The 25,255-nt window shown below is 48.3% G+C and overlaps 1 protein-coding gene across 1 annotated transcript in view; it reads right to left on the bottom strand.

Annotated features, from left to right (window-relative positions):
- TTBK1 (tau tubulin kinase 1) overlaps positions 1-25,255 on the bottom strand; it is an 84,005-nt gene that overhangs the window by 41,077 nt on the left and 17,673 nt on the right. Inside the window, exons 3-8 of the mRNA XM_009903831.2 lie at positions 25,067-25,140; positions 21,634-21,774; positions 19,422-19,526; positions 5,692-5,757; positions 2,200-2,292; positions 686-811 (exon numbers count right to left, since the gene is read on the bottom strand). Of these exons, the coding sequence (XP_009902133.2) occupies positions 686-811; positions 2,200-2,292; positions 5,692-5,757; positions 19,422-19,526; positions 21,634-21,774; positions 25,067-25,140 (605 nt within the window). The remainder of the gene's footprint in view (positions 1-685; positions 812-2,199; positions 2,293-5,691; positions 5,758-19,421; positions 19,527-21,633; positions 21,775-25,066; positions 25,141-25,255) is intronic.

Genomic DNA, 25,255 nt, shown 5'->3' with positions numbered 1-25,255 from the left:
TTTTTAAAGCAATGATATGGAGGAGTAAGGATGATGGGGGCTGGGGGAAGTCACAATGTCACTGAGATGAAGTCTTTGCATTGCACATTGCTGGCTCATGTCCAGCTTCTCATCCACCAACATCCCAAAGTGCTTTCTCACAGGGCTGCCCTCTATCACACCATTCTCCAGCCTGTGTAACAAGGACTGTCCCTACTCAGGTGACAATTCCTCCCTGGGCTGAGCAAATCCAGCACTCTTTTGCTGACAGCAAACAGTGAATGGGTGAAGAAAAAAGCAAACCAGTAAAGATGAATATTAAAGAAGAAGATAATAGTAGCTAAGGCCCATATGAGCCTGCAAGAAAGCAAAGGGGCTGGTGTGGATGGTTGAGCTGTAGGCATAGGCTCATTGCAGACTTTGGCAAGCTCTGCTAACATTCTGTCACATTTGGAGCATCTCAACTGTTTTAATGAAAGCTAAAAGTACTCTGTTGCTTGGGAAGAACTTTGTGGTCTGGAGTAGAAGATTATTCTGAGCAAAATGGTGGAAAGAGAAGAAAATAAAACCTGTGAGAGGCTGAAGAACTGTACAGCACAACCTTTGTCCTCCTGGTCCTGGTCAAGGTATTCCTCAGCCAGAGATAAACACCTGCATGGAAATGTTAGAAAATCCCATCAGCCTGGTAACCAAGAAAGGCTCCTACCTGATAGTCTGGCTTGGTGAAGTAGTCAAGGCTTGCAATATGATCCAGGAAAAGGTGGAACTCTGAAGGCATGTGTTTTAGCAGCATTCGGTGCTCATACTTCTCCTTTATCATACCAACCTGCTCCTGGGAAAAACAAAGAGAGAATGTCTCAGAGCCAAGAAGCTCTTCCACTGCTCCCTATTCACACAGCCTTACGCTTCCTGGAACACCATCTCATCTTACAATTCCTGGAACATGGCCTCTTCTTCAACCCAACACTGTGCCTGTGCACTCCTCTTTGGTGTCCCTAGCAAAGCAAGGTCGATCACTGCAGGCAAAGGCCAAAGGGGAGCTCTGAGTCAGAAACACTCTTCAGAAGCTGCCCCTCCTGCACAGCCCTCTGCACAGGTGACCTATTTCTTTTCAGGGATTTTATTTTCTCCCAGGAAAACATGAAGGGAGGGCTTTATTCTGGTTTACTTTCCAGCTGCAGTTCCCATGTGGCTTGTTTAACATGGCAAAGTGCTATCCTCCCACCTTTCTAAAGGCTCTTTGTCAGAAGGCCAGATCAGCCTAGCCACTTTGTGAACTGCTTTGCAAGAAGTCAAACAGGAGCTCAAATGGGATTAACAACATGCATAAGAAACAGTCTAGCTACTCCAAATAAGACAAGCCCCAGGCTGTTCATCAGAATACACAAAAGCAGGAAGATCTGATGAAAAACAGGCTCTGGCTTTACTTCAGCAATAAGATGCAGTGAGCTGCAGGAGGAATGGCTGGAGAGCAGCCAGGCAGAAAGGGACCTCGGGGTAGTGGTTGACAGTAGGCTGAACATGGGCCAGCAGTATGCCCAGGTGACCAAGAAGGCCAGTGGCATTCTGGCCTGCATCAGGAAGAGTGTGGCCAGCAGGAACAGGGAGGTCATTGTGCCCTGTGCCCTGCACTGGTTAGGCCACACCATGAGTACTGTATCCAGTTATGGGCCCCTCAGTTTAAGAAGGACATTGAGACACTTGGATGTGTCCAGAGAAGGGCAACAAAGCTGGGGAGGGGTCTGGAGCACAGCCCTGTGAGGAGAGGCTGAGGGAGCTGGGGTTGCTTAGCCTGGAGAAGAGAAGGCTCAGGGGAGACCTTCTTGCTCTCTACAACTCCCTGAAGGGAGGTGGGGGTTGGTCTCTTCTCCCAGGCAACCATCACCAGAACAAGAGGACACAGTCTCAAGCTGTGCTAGGGGAAGTTTAGACTGGAGGTGAGGAGAAAGTTCTTCACAGGAAGAGTAATTGGCCACTGGAATGTGCTGCCCAGGGAGGTGGTGGAGTCCCCATCCCTGGAGGTGTTCAAGAGGGGATTGGATGTGGCACTTGGTGCCATGGTTTAGCTGTCAGGAGGTGTTAGGTATTAGGTCATAGGCTGGACTTGATGATCTCTGAGATCTTGTCCAACCTGGTTGATTCTGTGGTTCTCTGAGTAATGAAAAGCCCCAGCAGTGGAGCTGTAGCACCCATGTGCAGGGCAGACTCTGGGTCTCCTACCTTATCTTTGATCTTCCGCCAGGGAAGCTGACCGACGGCAAACTCCACCAACATGTAGAAGAGGGACCACAGATCATCGTGCCGACCCATCTCCTGGAGAAAAGAGAGATGCAGACTGAGGAGCAAAGTTCCATTCTGCTCAGCTGTGCTCTCCAGGTGAGCTGCCTCATTTTAAAAGCAGGAGGAGAAGCCCTGCTTCCCACTGAACGACGGAAGGAGACAAAGACTAAAGGAGGTAAAATAACTTCTTGTGCTTGGTGACTTCAACCTTATCCCCATGTTTCAATTTCTTATTTGCTAGGCCAGGAGGAGAGGAGGGATGTAGAAACCATCCAGATCTTTCCATTGGTGTGGTGCTTGGGGAGAAGTGTTTGGCAAAAGCAAGCCCTTGGGTAAGAATGCTGCCTTGGGAACAGCTTGAATGATATTTAGCTAAATAACTAAAAACTAAGTCATACTTTCTGCAGACAATTTGGGTTCTGTTTTTTCTTTACCTAGAAGAAGAAATTAATTCCTAGAGTTGCACTTAGAATAGAATAAACCAGGTTGGAAGAGACCTTCAAGATCATCGTGTCCAATCCATCAACCAATCCAACACCACCTAAACAACTAACCCATGGCACCAAGCACCCCATCAAGTCTCCTCCTGAACACCTAATACTTCATACTATCTCCCACAGCATCCTCCTGGAGAAACTGGCTGCTCCTCCTGGCTTGGGTGGATGAATTTCTGGCTGGATGGCCAGGCCCAAAGTGTGGTGGGGAATGGAGGTAAATCCAGTTGGTGGCTGGTCACTTGTGGTGTGCCCACGTTAGTCCACATCCCATCCACAAAAATTCCCCATTACAAAGCATCAAGAGAAGTGCTACAGTTCAAAGTGCCTTAGCTTAGTGTCCTAACTATAAACAAAGAATAAGAACTTTCTGGAGCTATTTAGAGTAAAAAGCAAATCAAATTGGCCACTGGACACAGAAGAAAAACTTTGATATGGCTATACAATCCCATTGGTCTGCTAATGAGGATAAAAGTTAGCTGCATAAACACTTCTCTCTCTCTTCTCTTTTCACTGAGAGAGTTGTTAGCCATTGGAATGTGCTGCCCAGGGAGGTGGTGGAGTCACCCTCCCTGGAGGTGTTCAAGAGGGGATTGGATGTGGCACTCGGAGCCATGGTTTAGTCATGGGGTCTGTGGTGACAGGTTGGACTTCATGATCTTTGAGGTCTCTTCCAACCTCGGTGATTCTGTGATTGTGTGAGTTCTGCTTTTGCATTGCTCCCTTACCTCTTTCCTGACCTGCTGCTGGTGGGAAGGGAAGGAGGGCTAGAGGGAGAGGGAAGGTTGCAGGCAGCCCCCTAGACTGTCCAGAGGGGCCTGGGGACAATTCAAAGGGGTCCTTGTGCTGTGTATGTATTTTGTACATGTTCATTGCATTTTACATTGCTAGATTTGTGTAAATACAGCTTCACTCTGCTCTCAAACCAACTGAGCTAGCCTGGTGATTTATTCTGGGGGGAATTCTCCAGTTTGGGGGGGGGGGAGGGTGGGTGGGTTGTAATTTCAACCCCCCACAAGAAGTCACCCTTCCCATTCAGTGGGGAAGCCATATGGATGACTAAAGATACAAAAATCAAGCATTTATTTCTTAAAACCACAGTCCCCTGAACAACCTCATTTGTTTTCCCTTTTTGTGACTGCATCAGAAAAGAGTTTTTGGGGGGGGTTTTAATCTAGATTACAAAGCACAAATTTCCCACAGACTCTCCTTCACTGAGTGCAGCTTTCCACTTGACATTGAAAAATACTTATTCATGGCATGTGGAATCACACAATCACATAATGATTGAGGCTGCAAGAGACCTCTGAGATCATCAAATCCAGCCTATGACCTAACACCACAACAAAATAACCTAGGTGAAGGGGGAAGGGGGGGGAAAGCAACCCAACAACCCAAACCCTCAAACTGTGTGCAGAAAGAATTCTTTCCTTTTTCAGCTAAATATGATTCAGACTGCTCCCAAGACAGCACTGAGTCAAGGGTTTTTGCAAAGCTCTCACCAGAGAGCACTGCAACAGTTGATGGAGCAGCAGCATTCCTACATAGTCCTCTCCTCCTGACCTAGTAAGTAAGAGATTGAAACGTGAGGATAAGGTTGAAATTGTCAAGCACATGAAGGAAGTAATTTTTGGTGCCCAGCATCCAATGTCTAGAGCATGACTCCTCAGAATAGCATGCATTAAACAGCAGTTTTGGGGTCTAAATATACCTTCAGCTGATGCCAGCTACAGCTGGCACTATTCAGCTCTTCCAAAAACATTGTACTTCAGGTTTCTCAGTGTCTCCCAGGAAACAGAATGAATTAATGGTGGCATTCAACTGTCCTCCCCACAGCACACTTTTCTACACTCTGCAGGCAGGAACTTCTTGCCCTACCAAAAACCCTTTGAAACTTCCTCATCTGTCACAGGTCATCCTACAGGCTCATCCCAAATAAGACCAGAAACCTGGAGGTAATGCAGGAGGGTTGATAGTTTCCAGCACTCAGTGGCAGAACCAGAGGACTTCCAGTTTACAGTCCACACGAGACAATGACTGAAATAGGACCAAAAAATGTGCTTGGGGGATGCTGCAGGAGACTTCTGGAAGCACTGAGAATGAAGCTAGACAGACCCCATGGAAATGATGGCTCTTTTCAGGGAAAAATAAATCTAGCTTTGACTAGGTGGCTCTTCCCCTGACACCATGTTAATATTAACCAGCACATTAATATTGACAGCAACGTTAATACTGAAAGTTCCAGATGGAGAATGGATCTAGGGACCTGGCACTTGGTAATTCACAGCCACATTCTGCTAGAAACTAGCAGCAAGCAGCCTGCTGCTTAACCTCATACACAGAATCACAGAATGGTTTGGGTTGGAAGGGACCTTAGAGGTCATCTGCTCCAACCCCCCTGCCATGGGCAGGGCCACTAGACCAGGCAGACCTCATCCAGCCTGGCCCTGAACATCTCCAGGAAGGGGGTGTCCACAACTTCTGTGGACAACCTATTCCAGAGATCCACCACCCCCATACTGAAGAACTTCTTCCTAAGATCCAGTCTAACCCTGCTCTCCCTCAGCTTAAAAGTCACTCCCCCTTGTCCTGTCGCTGGACACCCTTATGAAAAGTCCCTCACCAGCCTTCCTGTAGGTTCCTTTGAGGTACTGGAAGGCACCTTAGTGTGCTTTTATTTCCTGCCTTTCCCCCCCTTAAAAAAGCATCTGAACATGAAATAATTACAACTATTAAGGCTGCCACCCAGAATGGATCCAGTAAATGAAACCTAATTTTGGCTTCGCAGTCAAGCTGTTGCCTTGGCCACCCAGTGAAGCAACTTCTGTAGGTAACAAACCAGAACGTGGGCCTCTTAACTCTTCTGCTCCTGAAAAGAGGTTTCTGAGGAGAAAGAGAGAAGCCTGCTGTGAGGTCCTTGCCAGGCAGCAATACTCACTCGGTTTTTGTGCGCGTTCACCGAGGCGTAGCGGACTGTTCCTCGAAACCCAGCAACGTTGCGAGGCTGGAGGGACACAACAGAGAAGTCTCAGAGAGAGCACATTAGGAAACCCCTTGTGCAAGCTTAACTCCTGAAAAGTTACCACCTGCACTATTATTTCTTAGGTATCCATGGCATACAAACTGTTTGCTGCCTTCATCTGCTCTAGCAGCCAGCTGAAATGCTTCTGTTACAGCGAGGGCAAGGTGGTGACAGTGAGAGGTTAGAATAGTAATAGACTAGGCACAGAGGTAAAAAGATTAGCCAAGGCCAGAGTTTCCTTTTTCAACTCCAGGACAAGTGGAAAGCTAGCAAAGAAGTGCAAGACTTGAGTCATGACCACATAAGAGGTAAGCAAAGCCTGAGGGCAACCTGGTCAGGACAAGAACAGGGATCCTCTAACCTGAGAGAGAGCAGATGCCCACACACGTTTCTGACACTCCTTGTCAACACCCTCTGTAAGAATGAAACCATTTAAGAAGCTCTGACTTCCAGAACTCTTCCCAGTGTATCCTAAACCACATAACTTTGGGGTTTTTTTCCTCTTTCTCCAATGTGCTCATTTTTCATATACTCAGAAGGTGAAGGCCTGATACAGTAGCCTCAGACAGAAGGCAGTCCTCCTGTAACTCCAAGATCATAGAACAGTTTTGGTTGGAAGGGACCTTAAAAGATCATCTAGCTCCATCTCCCCTGCCCTGGGCACGGAACTCCTCCTACCAGACAAGGTTGTTCAAGGCCCTGTCCAACCAGGCCTGGGAGCTTTCTCTCATCTGGAGGCTAAGCAAAACCTCCAAGTCCTTCCACTGCTTCCTCCACATGAACATTGGACCACAAGAGTTGACTTAGCGAAGATGTCATTGTGCTGGGAAAACTCATTTCAATAATGGCATCCACCACCTCACAGAATGGTCTGGGTTGGAAGGGACCTCCAAAGGTCATCTGGTCCAACCTCCTCTGCAGTCAGCAGGGACATCCTCAACTAGATCAGGTTGCCCAGAGCCCTGTTGAGCTTCACCATGAATATCTCCAGGGATGGGTCCCCAACCACCTCCCTGCACAACCTGTTCCAGGGTTCCACCACCCTCATGGTAAAGAACTTGTTCCTAACATCTAATCTAAACCTGCTCTGCTCTAGTTTGAGAAGAGCACTGCCCCTTGTCCTATCACTGCAGGCCTTTGTAAACAGTCTCTCTCCATCCTTCTTGCAGGACCCCTTCAGATACTGGAAGGTTGCTATTAGGTCTCCCTGGAGCCCCTTCTTCACCAGGCTGAACAACCTGAGCTCCCTCAGCCTGTCTTCCAGCCTAGCTAGAAGTAACTAGAGTTAACAGCAGTGCTTTTAAAAAAACTATGTGGCAAAACCAGGATCAGATCTAGGTGCCTTCCATGAGAAGGCCAGGCTTGGACAAGAAACTAAATGCAATTAAAACTGTACTCTTAGAGAAATTTTGAATGCATTGAAACAAGCAAGAGGCTAACTGATAACCTTAACTTGTACAGATTGTAACAACTCTCCTTGGGGATAACTTGTCCCATTTAGGCCTGTTGATTGATGGCTGCTCTTTCAGCTGGGCCTAAGCTTCCAGAAGTAAGCCTAAATAACATTCTGTATTTGACATTCCAGGTCACCCTTCTGTGGGTTTAAATGTGTGCAATTCAGCTATATCATAGAATCAAGCAGGTTGGAAAAGACCTCAGGGATCATCGAGTCCAACCCACTACCTAATACCTAACACCTCCTGACAACTAAACCATGGCTCCAAGAGCCACATCCAAGCCTTTTTTGAACACCTCCAGGGATGGTGACTCCACCACCTCCCTGGGCAGCACATCCTTTGGGGTGCCAGGAAGTTTGAATGCTCTGAGCATGCACAAATGTTTGCTTTTTAGTTTGCTGGTTTTAAACAAGTTTGCCAACACCGTGCCACTAACACACACCTCAGCTGTGTATCCAAGTCAAAAAGGCTTCAAGTCTGTCTTACAGCTCCTCTGAGTTAATGAAACCCTCCACCAGGAGAATCTTTATGCATGGCCCATGAAATTGATGCAGCATTTAATCTTCATCATAGAAGGTTGGAAAGGACCTTAAAGGTCAACTAGCTCCAACCCCTCCTGGCCCTGAGCAGGGACTCCTCCCACCAGACAAAGTTGCTCAAGGCCCACTCCAAGCTGCCCTTCCATGGAGGTGGCATCCACAACCTGTTCCAGTGTCTCACCACCCTCAGTGGAAAGAATTTCTTCCTAAAGTCCAGTCTAAAACTCTCCTCTTCCAGCTTCAGGCCCTTCCCCCTCATCCTATCACTGCAAGCCTTTGTCAAAAAAGTCCCTCCCCAGCTTTCTTGTAGGCCTCCTTCTGGTACTTTAAGGCTGCTCTAATGTCTCCCTGGAGCCTTCTCTTTTCCAGGATGAACAAGTCCCAGCTCTCCCAGCCTGTGCCCATAGGGCTCCAGCCCTCTGATCATCTTCGTGGCCCTCCTCTGGCCCTGCTCCAGCAGCTCTTGTGTTGGAACTGGATGCAGTACTCCAGGCTGGGCCTCATGAGCACAAAGCAGAGAGGCAGAATTACCTCCCTCATCCTGCTGGTCACACTTCCTTTGGTGCAACCCAGGACACAATTGGCCTTCTGGGCTGCAGGGCACATTGCCAGCTCAGGTTGAGTTTTTCATCCTCAAGTCTTCCTCCTCCAGACTGCTCAGAAGCCACTCCTCACCCAGCTTATAAATATGTGTGTCTTGCAACACACCAGCTTGAGCTAGAAGCTGCTTTACCAGAAGGTAATACTCAAGATATTACATTCAGGGATGTATTTCATTCCTCCTGGAATGTATTTTCAGGATTGCCACTAACAAATGACTGCAAAGTATCTTTCAGAATGCCAGTGAGTCCACTGATAGGAGTTCCTGAAGAGGAGAATACTGGCCACTGGAACAGACCTGTTGGCATCAGCCATCACCATCAACACTCTCTACATGTTCAAAACCAAGGGGACACTCCTTTTTTCCCCCATTATGAGTGGGAACTGGTGACTTTGGACACTTCTGATGAACAATTTCAGTGTGACATCTGTAATGTTTTCAGAACAAATTGTCCAACATTTGCAGTCCATGGTAGTTTGTATTTCATGGGGGTTTTTCCCTTACTTCCATGTCTTCAGTGATCAGCTATGGAGATACTGAACTGAGTACCCCACGTGCCGGTTTCAGTCTGGTTGGCTATGCCTAAAAATGTTCTTAAATCAATACTTACTATTTCTGGCAGCCAGGCTCTCTTTTCAGTCTGCCAACCCTGAGCAGTTTACAAATGCATTCTCCTTCTCTTTTGAGAAGCAAACCCAAAGCCCAGCCATCTTCTCAACATGTATCTGTCCAACAGGCAAAACAAAACAGCTCACCAAGCCAGTCCTGCAGCTGAACCCAAAAGGACACTCTCTCCAGTCTTCCCTCAACAAAAGGAGAGGAGCACTGCAACTGAGGAAGACTGGAACTGTTTTGACAGGACATGTAGAGCTTTGAATAAAATAGGCAGATCTTTCTGCTCATAAAGCTTTCACCTCTTTGAACCATAGTTTTCTATCCTCGTGCCTTTTGCCTGGCACTAATCACTGCAATCCATTATTCCCATGGCTGTGGAGATACCCCATGCTTAATTCAAACATCTCCTGCCTGAGCATATCCTGCAGCACGTGCTGCACACCCAGCTCTTCCTGATCTCTTTCTCAATTCATCAACATTACTTTCCAGGTGATTTCTTTACACCATTTCTTCCAGTTAATAAATTTCATGCCACCTCTGCACCGCCAGGAGTGGAAAAGAGCCTAGGTAAAGCCTCTTTGCTGTCCAGACTACTGCTCCACATTTGACATGGAACTGAAATTGTAACAGTTAGGAGCTCCAGACCACGGAATCATATCCAACACATCTGATTTGAGTCCCCAGAATAAGAAGGCAATAAGCCAGCAGGCTGGAATACAATTTTAAACCATAAATGATTTCATCTTTGCGCATTGGTATTGCATCAAAAATAGTATTCTGGGTAAGATCTCCCTCCTTCCTGCATTCAGATTGTGTCTAGCACAAAGCTGAAGCAATTTATTACCCAGAGCTGTCAGGGAGATGACAGAGATACCAAGTATATTGCATTGTGTTAGGAGCTTGGTTCAAAATGAGATTGAGCTTGGGAGAACGTGTTAGACCGCTACCCGCTGAACAAAAATGATACTCTCTGTTCCTTTTGATATATTAGCAATGTTGCCTCATGGACAAAGAGAGAATTAGACAGCAAAACCCTGTGTGAAGTGGATGCATTACTTCAAACTGTTCTCTTTTGCATCCACCAGCTTTTCATTCTTCTCCAGTTCAGACACTCATGGTGTTTGTATTCTACGTGCCAGCGGCATCTCCATTAAGGTCCACATGAAGTCTGTCTTGTTTATGCTCCCTTCATTTTCATAGAACTACAGAGTGGGTTGGGTTGGAAGGGACCTTGAAGATCATCTAGTTCCAACCCCTCTGTCATGGGCAGGGACACCTTCCACTAGACCATATTGTTCAAGGCCTGATTGACCCTGGCCTTGCATACCTCCAGGGAGGGGGCATTTCAGGAGTGCTTGTATTTCCTCATTGATCTGAGCCCCTGCTTGTTCATACATAACCATTAAAATCTTTCTTCTTGCCTCACTGGCCCCTAGGTGGATATTTTGAATGTCCTGGTTTCCAGCTTCCTTCCTAAAAACTTCTCTTTGGATGCCAGTATTCTCCTTCAGCTGTTTCTTAGGCCTGTGGTACTCTCATGGAACATGACAGCTGGTTCCTCCCCAACTTTCTGGAAGCCTGTACAAACACTGTATGAGATCCACCACCTTTGCCTCTGACAGGCTTGCTGTCTCCTAGGATCATTAACCCATCTGTCCTGGAAACAGGAAAAGGACTTTCAGCAGTAGGAAAATGAAAACACAGTTAGCACAGATCGAAGAGAAGGTAGTAAGGGGAGAGAGGAAATGCCACAGGTCATGGGAAGCACTTGGAGAGATATCTTGGAATGAAATGATTTGTTGCAGAAGTTGTGACAGGAAAGAAAAGTGAAAGGAAGTTTGAACTGAACTGAAAGGAAGAATTCTCTGTGACCTCTAGGAATCTTCTGCTTCCATCAGTTAGGCTCATGGGGGAGACACAAGGGTACACACCTCCACCTCCTCTGTGGAGACCTCTTAGATGTGTTTCAGCTTGCTAATTTAACCAGTAGCACTTTGCAGGTTATCAGTGACAGCAGTGTATTTTATCCCCCTTGGGCAGTCAGGAATGAAGAGGAAGCTGTAGCCAAAAATGTAAGAAAAGAGAATTCCCCTCCTCTTGCCTCTGAAACCACAGAACTGACCAAGCCACAGCCTCTGGCACCACCCAAACATCCACCAGCCCCTCGAGGCAGAGCACCAAGCGTTCTAGCTCCCTGCAACACACTTGTCACAATCCTGCTGAAAAGCAAACACATCATGAGGAGAAATAAAGAAAATAAAACAAACAAAAAAAACCAAACCCAGGTGTCATTTGGACTTCCATATACAACAAAAGCACAAAACAAAATGAAACCCCAGAAGCATGGTGATGGCTCACTCACAACTCAGAGCAGAGATGGTTACGAGCAGCGGATGGGAAGCCAACGGATCAAACACAGCCTCAAAAGAAGAGCCCAAAAGAACTGTAAAACAAAGAGAAACCCAAAGAAAAGCATGATAAAAAAAACCAACAAAATGAGGAAAACAAACAAACAAACAGAAAAGAATAAACAAAAATTAAACAAGAAATTAATTAAAACCCAGTTCAACATAGTATCTCTCCAGGCACCTGGGTCTCTTGTTTAGCTGTTGCCATCTCCCAGCAGTCTTCCAAGGGCTGTTGGTTCAAGCTGTACTCAGTTTCATGGAGACAGGAAGTGTTGAGTGAGTCTGTTTGTGAGTGCTCAATAAAGTGGGGAGAGAGGTGCCTTTAGAGACCTCTGATCATCTGTCACATCTAATGGCATAAAAACCCCAAAGCTGAGAGCAGAGATGCATACACAGGTCAGACATATGGTTGGGTGTATGGTTCCACCATCATTTTCCTCCCTAAAATTATTTGCTACCTGCCTTTCTTCCCCCTTCCTAAAACTGACACCTCCCTTCTTTCCCCCTTCCAAAAATTATTTGCTACCTGCCTTCCTTCCCCCTTCCTATAATTATTTGCCATCTCCCTTCTTTCCCCCTTCCTAAAATTATTTGACACTTCCCTTCCTCCCTCCTTCTTAAAATTATTTCATAGAATCATAGAATCAAGCAGGTTGGAAGAGACCTCCAAGAGCATCCAGTCCAACCTATCCCCCAGCCCTATCCAGTCAACCAGGCCATGGCACTGAGTGCCTCATCCAGGCTTTTCCTGAAGATCTCCAGGGACAGCGACTCCACCACCTCCTCTCTTCCCCCTTCCTAAACTTATGTGATACCTCATTTCTTCCCCCTTCCTGACATTAGCATATACCTTCCTTCCTTCCCCACTCAACCTGGTCTAAACAACAGCAAAGGGATTTGATCTTTCTCATCTCTGGTGCTTTTCACCCAGAGCAAGTTCTAATGCTAGCACCTAAGTTGCTAAAAATGAACAGAGATGTCCCCTTCCCCACTTCAGTTGCCATGGGTTCCCACCCAAGGTCTTTGGCCTTTTCTGCAATCACCACCTTGCTTTCTCACTAGCAGTCTCCACACTACCACTGGCTTGCCACCTTTACAGGCTTCACAGCTTCAGGCATCTTCCCCTTTCCTGCTGATTGCTGCTGTGCCCCAGCAAGAAACAGTGAGGTCTTTGCTCTGTCTGCTGGGATGCAGCACAGTGCTTTGAAAGAAAGCAGAATGAAAGCCAAGGCTGCTTTTAGGCAGCCAGCTGTATCTTCAGATGTGCACTGCACAGCCTGGCAACATGAGGGCCACCCTCATCAGAAGAAAGAACTCATAGTATAATATATAACTTCAAAACTCATGTAAACTGAGGAAAAACCGTGGCTGAGAGGTACTCATGCCCCACTCAGCAGCAGCAATAAACCCAGGGGAGCTCTGAAATGTGAGTCTCAGTATTTCTCTTCCCCTCAAAGATGTGGAAGTTCTATGACTTCTGGCAGATGTTGCACGAAATTTAGCTGTGAGAAGGCTACTTCAGTCTTCTGCTGATCCTTTCCAAAGCACAAGGGCTGAAGGAGATGAGTGAAAATGCCATCTTTGCTTGGCTTCAGGAAAATTCAAAATTCCCAATGGATTTTAACCTCAGAGAAGAGCAAGGTAGTAACTGAAGTGCTGGAGAGAGTCCAGAGATGGGCAACCAAGCTGGTGAAGGGAATGGAAAAGAGATCTTGGGAGAAGTGGCTGAGGCAACTGGGGTGGTTTAGTCTGGAGTTGAGGAGGCTGAGGGGAGAGCTCATTGCTCTCTACAGCTCCCTGAAAGGGGGTTGCAGTGAGGTGGGGATTGCTTTCTTCTCCCTAGGAACAAGTGGAAGCACAGGAGGAAATGGCCTCAAGTTGCACCAGGGGAGGGTTAGGTTGGATATCAGAAGAAACTTCTTCACAACGGGTTCTCAAAGACTGGCACAAGCTCCCCAGGGAGGTGGCTGAATCCCCATCCCTGGAGGTGTCACAAAGAAGCAGAGATGTGGTGCTGTGGGACATGATTTAGCACCAGCCTTGGCAGAGTTAGAGAATGGTTGGACTCTGAGATCTCAAAGTTCTTTTCCAGCCAAAATGATTTTATGATTCTCTGAGTAAAGACTTTGTGAATAGCATGCACCAACCACCTCTCAGATGAATCCTACACCAGAAGGAGATGAGGACACGCTTCTCAAATGATAAACTGGGCTGAGAATGAGCACTTTGCAACCAACAGCACAGTCCAGCTGCAAGTGTAATTCAAATAGCATTCCATTTTTGAAGAGAATTTTGGCCTTAGAGCTGCACTTGTTTCTTACATGCATGGTCCCACAGGGTCAAAAGCAGCCCAGAATACCCCCAGGGAAAGTACAGGGAATGGCAAGGAAGAAGGGTGAGTTTTTTGTGTGCTGCAACACAGAGAAGAGGAACCTCTAAAATGGAAATGTTCTAAGAGATTGCTGTCGAGTGTTAGTCACATTTCATTTGGGATTTGCAGCTCATAATGTTTTCCTGGAGCCCTCTTCTACCCAAAGGAAGAAGACAAAAGACAGTCCTGCTAACCGCTGAGATGCGGGAAACCTCCCCCTTGGACAGACCTGAAAACCACATCTCCTTCCCCCCCAGGGTACACCACTGCACCCCTAAGCCACTAGGTGCTTTGAGAGGCAAGCCTAAAACCATCCAGGCTGGAAAGAATCCCTTTGCACAGAATAACTGAAATAGCCAAGAAAAATGTATGAGAGGCCCTCTGTAACCTGACAGCAAATCCCTTTACCTGATGGAGGAGGAGATTTGACATGCAATCCACATCACTTGCCTGGGGAGTGAAGCCCCTGTTCTCTCCCCACTGCACACAGTAACCCTTTTCTATTCCTCTCTCTGCTGTCCAAGTGGGAAGAATAATCAGGGCTTCAAGTAGAATGGCAGCACCCAAAGTGATGACACTTTTGGATGTCCTGTATCCCCTCTGCAGCTTGGCAGCAAAGGCACTTGGAGATGGAAGATGGGATTTCAGTTCCCTGCAGACTTGTATGGGATTTGAGCCTGAGCTGCCTTTTCTTCTTCCCTGCAGCACAAGAGCTCTACTGCATAAAATAAACCCACAACCTGATGCAGAATGATCTGAGGTCACCCTCACTGAACCAAGGCTTCCAGGGGAGGCAAGCAGAGAAACAGCTGCTTGTAACAAGGTACAAGAGGCCCTGCTTGCTAAGAGCTTTTCAAATCATTCAGCTAGTCTGCTTTACATGCACCTAATGTCACCTGCAGTGGCCTTCTGTGGTTGCAATGTCTTGCACCAGAACATGAAGTCCCTTACCAAGTCCAGATTTGCTACCCCAACAATGAAAGGAACAACAAGAACCTTTATGTAGAGGTCCTGATGGTCTGCTTCACAACTGACTCAATCCCAAAGGAAGAGAAGCTCTGCAATGTATTCAATGACAATATTTTTAAAGACATAGATCAAAGTTTCTTTTTCTGTCCCCCATCTCTATGTGAATTGGCAAGGCTGAGCTTTCTGCCTTTGCTCTGATTGCCTTCTTATGATACAAAGCTAGAGACAATAATTACATTCCTTTCCAAGCTAACAATCTGCTCAGAATGCCAGAATGGCAGGGACCTTTGGAGATCATCTGGTCCAATCCTCCTGCTAAAGCAGGGTCACCCGGATCAGGCTGCACAGGAACATGTCCAGGTGTGGTTTGGAATTCTCCTGAGATGAAGGCTCCACAACCTCTCTGGGCAGCCTGCTCTACTGCTCTGGCATCCTCAAAGTAAAGTTTTCCTTCATGTTTAAGTGAAACCTCCTCTGCTCTGGTTTGTGCCCATTGCCCCTTATCCTATCACTGGGCACCACTGAGAAGAGTCCAGCCCCATCCTCACAACCTTCAACCTGTAGCTATGGATATGCATTCAGAAGAGCCCCTCTCAGCCTGCTCTTTTCCAGGATAAGCAGTTCCAACTCTCTCAGCCTCTCCCCACGAGGAGAGACACTCCAGGCCCCTCAGCTTCTTAGTGGCAATCTGCTGGGCTCTCTCCAGTAGCTCCCTATCTCTTTTGAACTGGGGAGCCTAGAACTGGGCAGGTGTGGCCTTACCAGGGCAGAGCAGAGCAGGAGGAGAACCAACCTCGACCTGCTGGCCACACTCCTCTTGATTGGCCTTCTTGGGCACGATTGTGCATCGCTAGCTCCTTACTGTCCACCAGCACTCTCAGGTCCTTCTCTGCAGAGCTGCTCTCCAGCAGGTCAAACCCTCACCTGTCCTGGAGCAGGGAGTTATTCCTTCCCAGGTGCAAGACTCCACACTTGCCTCTTGAACTTCAGGAGGTTCCCCTCTGCCTGGCCATGTCTAGCTGAATGGCAGCACAGCCTGACAGGGTGTCAGGGAATCCTCCCAGTTTTATATCACCACCAAACTTGCTGAAGGTACACTCTGTCCCTTCATCCAGGTCACTGATGATGATGATGATGTTCAACAAGCCTGGAGCCAGTCCTGACCCCTGGGGAACACCACTAGCTACATGCCTCGAGCACTCCCGCTATTAGGGTTCCACAATTCATTCCACTGCAAAACATTCACCTCCTACAGACCATCACAGCTTTAGGTATACCTCAAGCACAAAGCAAGGATAAAAGCTTCTATGTTTGACTATGTGGAGTCCTTAGAATGTAGGAGTTAACATCCTTTGGGTTATTTTCTAGCTCATTTTACAGTGGGGAGAAAACCACTCAGCAGATAAGCACAGCAGACTCTCCTTTGCCAATACCTTCGACACCACAGCAGAGTTTATTTTTAACCCCCCCACACAGGCATTCAGAAAATAAAACCCTTTTATCTCAGACAGCTGACACATGCCTGCAGCCTTCACCATGCCTGTCTCCAGGGGCTAGGCACTGTCCTGCCTACATCTTCTCTCTGCCTCACGGAGCCACCCTCACACATGGGAAGTACCTTCGGCAAAGGACTGCAAACTGCTGCAGTGCAGCCTGAGCCACGAGGAGATGGAGATGTGATCAATGGGCTGCAGCTGACTAAGCTAAAAAAGTGCTTGCTGAGCATCACAGCCTGGTGGCAGATCCTGCAACGGGAGACAGACCCCAGGAAAAAAAAAAACAACACAGAAGCTGTCCTTTACTTTCAAATAAATAATGAACACAAAGCTGCTTCCTGCTCAGCCACTTTCCATTTATTCCAGGTGATCCTGCTCTAGCAGAGGGGGTTGGACTGGATGGGCTTCAGAGATCAGGAGACTGCTTCCATGCAAGCATAAAAAAAACACCCTTCTTCACTCTGAGGGTGGCAGAGCACTGGAACAGGCTGCCCAGAGAGGCTCCAACAGTTCCATGTCCTTCTTGTGTGGGGAGCCCCAGAAGTGGAAACCATCCTGAAGCAATGCCTGCGTTTTTCAGCAGGCCAAAATGCCAGTTTCAGTCTGCAATGGGCTTGAATCCTGACTGCAGAAAGAGGAAAGGAGTGGGGCTGCTTTTTTTTTTTTGCAGTGTGGTTAAGGGTGAGCCCCAAACTCAATGGTTTGCCAAGGAAGAGCAGTAGTACACTGGTGACACATGGGTTTGATGGGTGGACCACTATGGATAAAGAACTGGCTTGATGGCCAAAGAGTGGCTGTCAATGGCTCCATGTCCCAGTGGAGGCCAGGGACAAGCAGAGTTCCTCAGGGATCAGTCCTGGGACCAGGCTTGTTCAACATCTTTGTTGTTTGTGCCATGGACAGTGGCATTGAGTGCAGCCTCAGCAGGTTTGCTGATGACACCAAGCTGTGTGGTGCAGCAGACAGGCTGGAGGGAAGGGATGCCATCCAGAGGGACCTTGACAGGCTGGAAAGGTGGGCACAAGCCAACCTCATGAGGTTCAACAAGACCAAGGGCAGGGTCCTGCATCTGAGTCGAGGCAATCCCAGGCACAAAGCCAGGCTGGGCAGTGACTGGCTGAGGAGAGAGACTTGGGGGTGCTGGGGGAGGAGAAGCTCAACAGGAGCTCTCAGTGTGCACTTGCAGCCCTGGGCTGCAGCAAGAGAAGTGTGGCCAGCAGGTCAAGGGAGGTGATTCTCCCCCTCTGCTCAGCTCTGGTGAGACCCCACCTGGAGTACTGCCTCCAGTTCTGGAGCCCCTATTACAAGAGGGATCTGGAGGTTCTGGAAGGTGTCCAGAGAAGGGTCATGAGGATGATCAGAGGGCTGGAGCACCTCTCCTATGAGGACAGACTGAAGGAGTTGGGGCTGTTCAGTCTGGAGAAGGGAAGGCTCCAAAGTGACCTAATTGTGGCCTTCCAGGATCTGAAGGGGGCTACAAGAAGGCTGGGGAGGGACTTCTCAGGCTCTCAGGTAGTGATAGGACTAGGGGGGTAATGGAATGAACCTGGAGGTGGGGAGATTCAGGCTGGAGGTGAGAAGGAAATTCATCCCCATGAGAGTGGTGAAGCCCTGGAATGGGTTGTCCAGGGAGGTGGTTGGGGCCCCGTCCCTGGAGGTGTTTAAGCCCAGGCTGGATGAGGCTCTGGCCAGCCTGATCTAGAGTGGGGTGTCCCTGCCCATGGCAGGGGGGTTGGAACTAGCTGATCCTTGTGGTCCCTTCCAGCCCTGACTGATACTATGATACACAGTATGTGTCTTAAAGAATAAGCTGCAGCCACTTCACCCTTCCTGCTGCAGATGGGAGCAGCTCCAAAGGCTTGCAATGTCCAACTTAAAAGACTTATAAAAAACAAAACCAAACCCAACAAAAAACAGAAGACAAATCCTCCAGATGGGTTGAGATGCTCAAGACACAAAATCTCCTCACTGATCTTTACTTTCTTCTCACTCCCCAGCCACTGTACTACCAAGTCTCTGAGTTAAACTCTCACATTATCAACACTCTCCAGAACAACGATTTTCTTGCAGGTGGCAAAAGTGTGCAGACCCAAAGGTGTAAGCCTAGGATGATAAACAGAGAGATTCTCTCAGCTCTCCCTTCTCCATTCCAAAATACATCTATGAAGGCTCTGACTGATTCTTGGAGCATCTGGAAGCTTAACACCTGCTTAGGAGTGACCTCAGAAAACACAGTGCTGCTGAAAGGGCTGAAGATAACACTCAAGTTATACTCCCTGCCTTTACCTCACCTGCAAGCAGACAGGCTAAGAAATCCGGACAGGGGGCAATAAGCACAAAAGCAAAGCCAGGCTTGGGTGAGAACAGCATTACAGGTTGCAGTTCACTGTATGCTCAGTATCAAAGGTCAGATCAGGCTTTAACTTTGATCATTTCTTCTTTGAGCTTGAAGAATGCATCAACCCGGTTCCCCAGATGACAGAGAAGTTAACAGACCAGTCCTCTGGAACTCCAGCAGTCACATGGCCAGCACTGGGCTTACTCTCTTTGGCTTGGCTATAATGTACTCAGTAAATGTTTCATGGATTCACAGAACACCAGGTTAGAAGGCACCTCAAGGATCACAGAATCATAGAATGGTCAGGGTTGGAAGGGACCTCAAGGATCACCCAGTTCCAACCCCCCTGCCATGGGCAGGGACACCTCACACTACAGCAGGTTGCTCGCAGCCATATCCAGTCTGTCCTTAAAAACCTCCAGGGATGAGGCTTCCACCACCTCCCTGGGCAACCTGTGCCACTCTCTCACCACCCTCATGGGGAAGAACTTCTTCCTAACATCCAATCTGAATCTACCCAGTTCTAGCTTTGCTCCATTCCCCCCAGCCCTATCACTCCCTGACACTCTCAAAAGCCCCAAGGACCATCTAGTCCAACCTTTCAGGGTAAAATCTGTAGAAGACATGATTGTCCTAAAGGAATGAAAAAGAGAAGAGCCACACAGCTGCTAAACCAAAACCCTCTTCGCTTCCCAACACGGCTGACGTCCCTTTGCGCAGACAATCCAGTCCAGGGTCACGAGTGAGAACAGCAAACACGAAGCAAACCAAAGCAATCACAAAACCTTTCCGGATATGAGGGGGGCAAAAAACAAAACACCCAACCAAACAAGAGACTTCAACTGTACTTACTGGTCGGACTTCCCCAGTGGTGTTGGTATACTGACGAGCCAGGCCGAAGTCTAACATGTAGCACTTCCTGTACGTTGAAGGTAAGCGGCCCATGGCAAAGTTGGACTAGACACAGAGAGAAAGGAAGAACACAGCACATCTGATGCCAACATCCTGGCCATCTGTGATCAACATTGTGTCATACAGCCCCCATGTGCCTGCCTCTGGTGGAAAACTAAGTCAAAGTGAAGGTTGCTTAGCCCAGAGAAGAGGAGGCGCAGGGGAGACCTCACTGCTGTCTACAGCTACCTGAAGGGAGGTTGTAGCCAGGTGGGGGTTGGTCTCTTCTCCCAGGCAACCACAGAACCACCAAATCACCAAGGTTGGAAGAGACCTCAAAGATCATCAAGTCCAACCTGTCACCACAGACCTCATGACTAGACCATGGCACCAAGTGCCACATCCAATCCCCTCTTGAACACCTCCAGGGATGGCGACTCCACCACCTCCCTGGGCAGCACATCCCAATGGCTAACAACTCTCTCAGTGAAGAACTTCCTCCTCACCTCCAGCCTAAACTTGCCCTGGTACAGCTTGAGACTGTGTCCTCTTGTTCTGGTGCTGATTGCTTGAGAGAAGAGACCAACCCCCTCCTGGCTACAACCTCCCTTCAGGTAGTTGTAGAGAGCAATGAGGTCTCCCCTGAGCCTCCTCTTCTGCAGGCTAAGCAACCCCAGCTCCCTCAGCCTCTCCTCATAGGGCTGTGCTCAAGGCCTCTCCCCAGCCTTGTTGCCTTTCTCTGGGCAGGGGGGTTGGACTCGATGATCTTTGGAGGTCCCTTCCAACCCCTAACACCCTGTGAGCCTGTGATAACAAGTGCTCAGGTCCAGTAGTGAAGAGCTGCAGGAAAAAGACTCTTACAGTGAGGCTTGGAATGACTGTGCCTCCCCTTGGCATATGACCCACACTGTGGCTGTGTTTCTGACACTGGAAACTCTGTTCCAATTTGTATTTTTCTTTGGCAATTGCTCAGAAAAGCTTAAGGGGATGATTTAGCCAAGTCAAGTACATGAAGCAGCATTTAATCAAGTGATGGGTCATAGAACAAGACATCCTTTCTGAATCCCTTTTTGACTGACAGTTGGCTGGATTCCAAATCATAGAAACATAGAATGGTTTGGGTTGGGAGGGACCTCTAAAGGTCATCTGGTCCAACCCCTTCTGCAGTCAGCAGGGGCATCCTCAACTAGATCAGGTTGCCCAGAGCCCTGTTGAGCCTCACCTTGAGTATCTCCAGGGATAGGGCCTCAGCTACCTCCCTGGGCAACCTGTTCCAGTGCTCCACTACCCTCATGGTAAAGAAATTGTTCCTAACATCCAATTTAAATCTGCTCTTCTCTAGTTGGAAACCACTGCCTCCCATCCTACCATTATAGGCCTGTGTAAACAGTCTCTCTTCATCCTTCATGTAGGCCCCTTTCAGGTACTGGAAGGTCACTACTAGGTCTCCCTGGAGCCTTCTGTAGGCTGAACAACCCCAGCTCCTTCAGCCTGCCTTTGTAGCAGAGGTATTCCAACCCCCTGAACATTTTCCTGGCCCTCCTCTGGACCTCCTCCACCCTGCATCTTCCTCACATGCCCTTGACTGCTACAAGTATGTCTGACAGCTACTGGCCCAAACATGGAGCAACCTATGCTGAAAAAACCCTACTTTGTACTCAAAGGAATTCATAGCATCATAGAATCAATGAGGTTGGAAAAGACCTCAGAGATCATCAAGTCCAACCTGTTACCCAACATCCCATGACTACTAACCTCCCCTGGCACAGCTTGAGACTGTGTCCTCTTGTTCTGGTGCTGGGTGCCTGGGAGAAGAGACCAACCCCTTCCTGGCTACAACCTCCCTTCAGGGAGTTGTAGAGAGCAGCAATAAGGTCACCCCTGAGCCTCCTCTTCTCCAGGCTAAGCAACCCCAGCTCCCTCAGCCTCTCCTCACAGGGCTGTGCTCAAGGCCTCTCCCCAGCCTCGTTGCCCTTCTCTGACACACTCAGGAGTCTCAATGTCCTATCTTACTCCGTGCTTAAAGCAAACAGCCAACGTGTCAGAGAGCGGGAGCGTGCAAGGAGGCCTAATCGCCCCCACTGGGATCTGCCCATATGCAGACTGTCTTCATTGACTTGAGCAGAACAGACAGACACACAGCCAAAAGGGAGAAACATCCACACCAACATACAGGCTTGATGTCCCGATGCAGGAATCCCACAGAGTGAATGGCTTCTATTGATTCCAGAATCTGTTTGCCTAATCGCAGCGTTGTGCTCAGCGTGAACGTCCCCCGGGGCTGACTCCTCCTGAGATCCGCAAGATTTCGGCCCTGAAACAATGGAGAAGGCACTTAAAACCACCACAGCAGGACACAGCTTCAAGCTCTCACGTGCATCCTCCCAACAGCAGAAATGCTGACCAGCCAGGTGCTCACCTTCTGTCTGCTTCATTTCTTGCATGTGAAACGAACTGGAATTCTTCCAGCAGCAGCGAAGAACTGCGTTTTGGTTCAAAAGAGCCTCAAGTCCAACCAAGTCAGCTGCTAAACCACATCCCTCAGCACCACATCTACCTGGCTTTTCAAACACCTCCAGGGATGGGCATTCAACCATTTCCCTGGGGAGCCTGTTCCAGTGTTTGAGAACCCTTTCAGGAGAGAATTTTCTTCCAGGCTCCAACCTAAACCTCCCCTGGTGCACAACGGGAGGCCATTTCCTCTTGTCCTGTCACTAGGGAGCAGAGCCTGACTCGCACCTCACTACAACCTGCTTTCAGGGAGCTATGGAGAGCAAGAAGGTCTCCTCTCAGCCTCCTTTTCTACAGACTAAACTGTTCCCCAAGACACTCCTCACCAGACCTGCTCTCCAGACCCTTCACCAACTTTCCTGCCCTTCTCTGGACCTTCCCTAGCACCTCAATGTCTTGCTTGTTGTGAGGGCCCCAAAACTGAACCTAGTACTCAAGGTGTGACCTCAGCAGCACTGAGTACAGAGCAACAATCCTTTCTCTACTTCATTTCAAGTGATGTCTTTGCTGGTAAGAAGATATCAGGTTGTTATCTTGGGAAGTCAGCTGATGCACTGTGGGGAAACAGGCATGGCATGGACAGCAGGGCCTCAGACTGTATGAGCCCAGCATCTCCTTGCTGTTCAACCCAGAAGCTGACTTAAAAACAACCTTAGACTGCTCTCTGAGCTGTCTAAAGATTAAAGCAGTACAAATGTGATAAGCAAATTATGAAGCCATGACCCTGTTAGAGCTCATAAAAGCAGTTTCATCAGAAACTCCCTAGCACAAAATTGTCTGGCTCAAGCTCAAGTCAGCATTGTTGGGCCAACACCACAATGGGGAAAGCTGTCCATCAAAAGAATCATCCCCAAAACCAGGAGAGCAGGGAGGATTTTTACACTGACTTAAATGCTTCTCAAATAAATGGCAATTTACAGGCTTGGGGAGGAGTGGCTGCAACACTGCCCAGCAGAGACAGACCTGGGGATGTTGAGCAACACCCAGCTGAAGATGAACAAGTGTATGCCCAGGTGGCCAAGAAGGCCAACAGCATCCTGGCCTGGATCAGGAACAGTCCTACCAGCAGGACTAGGGAAGGGATTGTCCCCCTGTAGTCAGCACTGGTGAAGCCATGTCTTGGGTTCAGGTTTGGGGCCCTCACCACAAGAAAGATATTGAGGTGCTGCAAGAGGTTCAGAGGAGGGCAGCTCTTCCCCACTGGGTAGAGACACAGCCAAAGCACAGGAGCTGCTCTGCTCCTTCGTGTGAGCAAGCTAAGGCTGAGCCACTTCTTCTGGGGCTTAACTTTTTAAACTTTGGTGACAGTTTACTAGAGGCAGCAAAGACTTGTCATCACTCTCCTGAAAGATCCAAGCTCCTGAATTCACAGCAGATCTTGTGTTCCCCTGTGAAGCGGTTCCTTGGACACCAACTGCCTGATCCAATGGTGACAGGGAAAGGCAGGCATTTCATCAGAGCCACACAGTGAAATGTGCCATAGCATTCTCCAGATGGTTTGGGAGATGGTCTCAGACACCTGCTCTCCTGAAACAATCCAAGGCATGTGGAACATCCCACACTGCCCCCAGGAAGGGACAGAAAATGAGCATTATTCTCCAAACAAATAGCAGCAGGCTGGCTAAGCAATGCAGAAGATGCAGTGAGCTGCAAAGCTTGGACTGGAAGCCTCAGTCCCAATGGCTGAAAGGAAAGACAGAGCTGCAGCCCACAACACTCAGAGGGCCACAGAATAAACCAATCCATTTCCACAGCTGCTCCTCACAAGATTTCATTTCCTGCTCTCCAGACCCTTCACCAGCTTTGCTGCCCCTCCTCTAGACATGCTCCAGCACCTCAATGCCTTTCTTGTGGTGAACCCAGGACTCAAGGTGTAGCCTCACCAGTGGTGAGTACAGGAGGACAATCACTTCCCTGCTCTTGCTGGTGATGCTATTCCTGATCTAGGCTAGGATGTTGTTGGCCTTCTTGGCCACCTGGGCACACACTGGCTCACATTCAACCAGCTTTCTACATAAAGAAATACAAGAAGGGCTGTAAGCTCTGTCAGAGTAGGACAGGCTTTGCACAGCAAAGCCCTCAGCAGCAAGAGGGAGAGAACAAGCTCCCTGTCAACTCTTCTGCCAGCTGCTGAAACAGGCCAGCTTCCAAGGCAAGTGTGTCAGAAAAAAAGCATCTTTAGTTTGAAGATATCCTCCCCTCAAGCTAAGGCCAATCTCACTCTTGCTAAAGGCCTTTCTTCACTGTAGTCTTGTCTCAGCCATCTCTTCTCACTTGTTCCCTTCCAACTTTTCCTCCTGTGACTCTATGCTGTAAGAGAAAGCTGCTTCCATGACAAAGCAGGCTGTTTTCATGACAGCACCACCAGATATGGGCTCTGTAGATCTAACTATATAGGTCTTCTTGGTGAGGTTTCATGAATGAGTCATGCAGAGGCCCTTGTAGCTTCTGCTGCTCCTGGGGCCTGTGTAGATAGCTATGAGAAACTTCAGCTGGCCAGCTCCAATAGGAGGAGCTGGGCTGTCTAGCAGTGCAGTCACCATGTACTGCCTACCCAAGTATTTACCCATCCTGACTTAATATCAGCAGTGTTCAAACAGGAGAGAACACTTTCACAGCAGAAGCCAAGCTACTGCTGGGCTTGGCAGAGTTGGAGGAGCCAGAGATCATTCCTTTCCACAGTAAAGACTGTGCTGCTGGTGTGACACCACTGGCTCCCACCACCCCCTTGAGCTCTGAGACAAGCCACATATTTTGAATGCTGCATCACAGAGCCCAGCAGGAGACATTTCAAACAGCTGTCACTGCCTCATAATATTGTGGGTAGCTCCTGCAAGCATTCTGAATTGAGTGCTCTCCCCAGAAAACTGACAGAATGCATCTTAACCCAAAAAGCAAAGCTATGAAGTATCTAAGAGAACATCTTGACAGCTGGAGCTATCCCAAGGGACATCACAGCAACACCACTCCTCACTATTTCCCATTCCACCTACTTATGCACAGCAAGGACTCTACACCAGTGCTTGGCCTTACTCTTTCACTGCAAACCCTTCCCTGAGATGGGACAGGAAAGAGAGGGGAAGCACAGAACTCACCTGAAGCTGCATGACCACATAATTGAACTTTTCATTCCTTCCACAGCCAATAAATCTGCAGACATGATCCTTCCCTGAAAGGAAACAGAGAGCATGGGACAGAAGTTAACCCTGCAACCAGGATTTTCAGACAAGCTGTGTCTGATGAAGAACTTGCAATTGGCATCAGGCAGGGAGTCCTGCAGGACA

The sequence above is a fragment of the Dryobates pubescens genome, chromosome 2 (assembly GCF_014839835.1).
Source record: "Dryobates pubescens isolate bDryPub1 chromosome 2, bDryPub1.pri, whole genome shotgun sequence".
NCBI lineage: Eukaryota > Metazoa > Chordata > Aves > Piciformes > Picidae > Dryobates > Dryobates pubescens.
The sequence above is the reverse complement of the archived record's forward strand: the minus strand, read 5'-3'. Positions and strand labels throughout refer to the sequence as shown.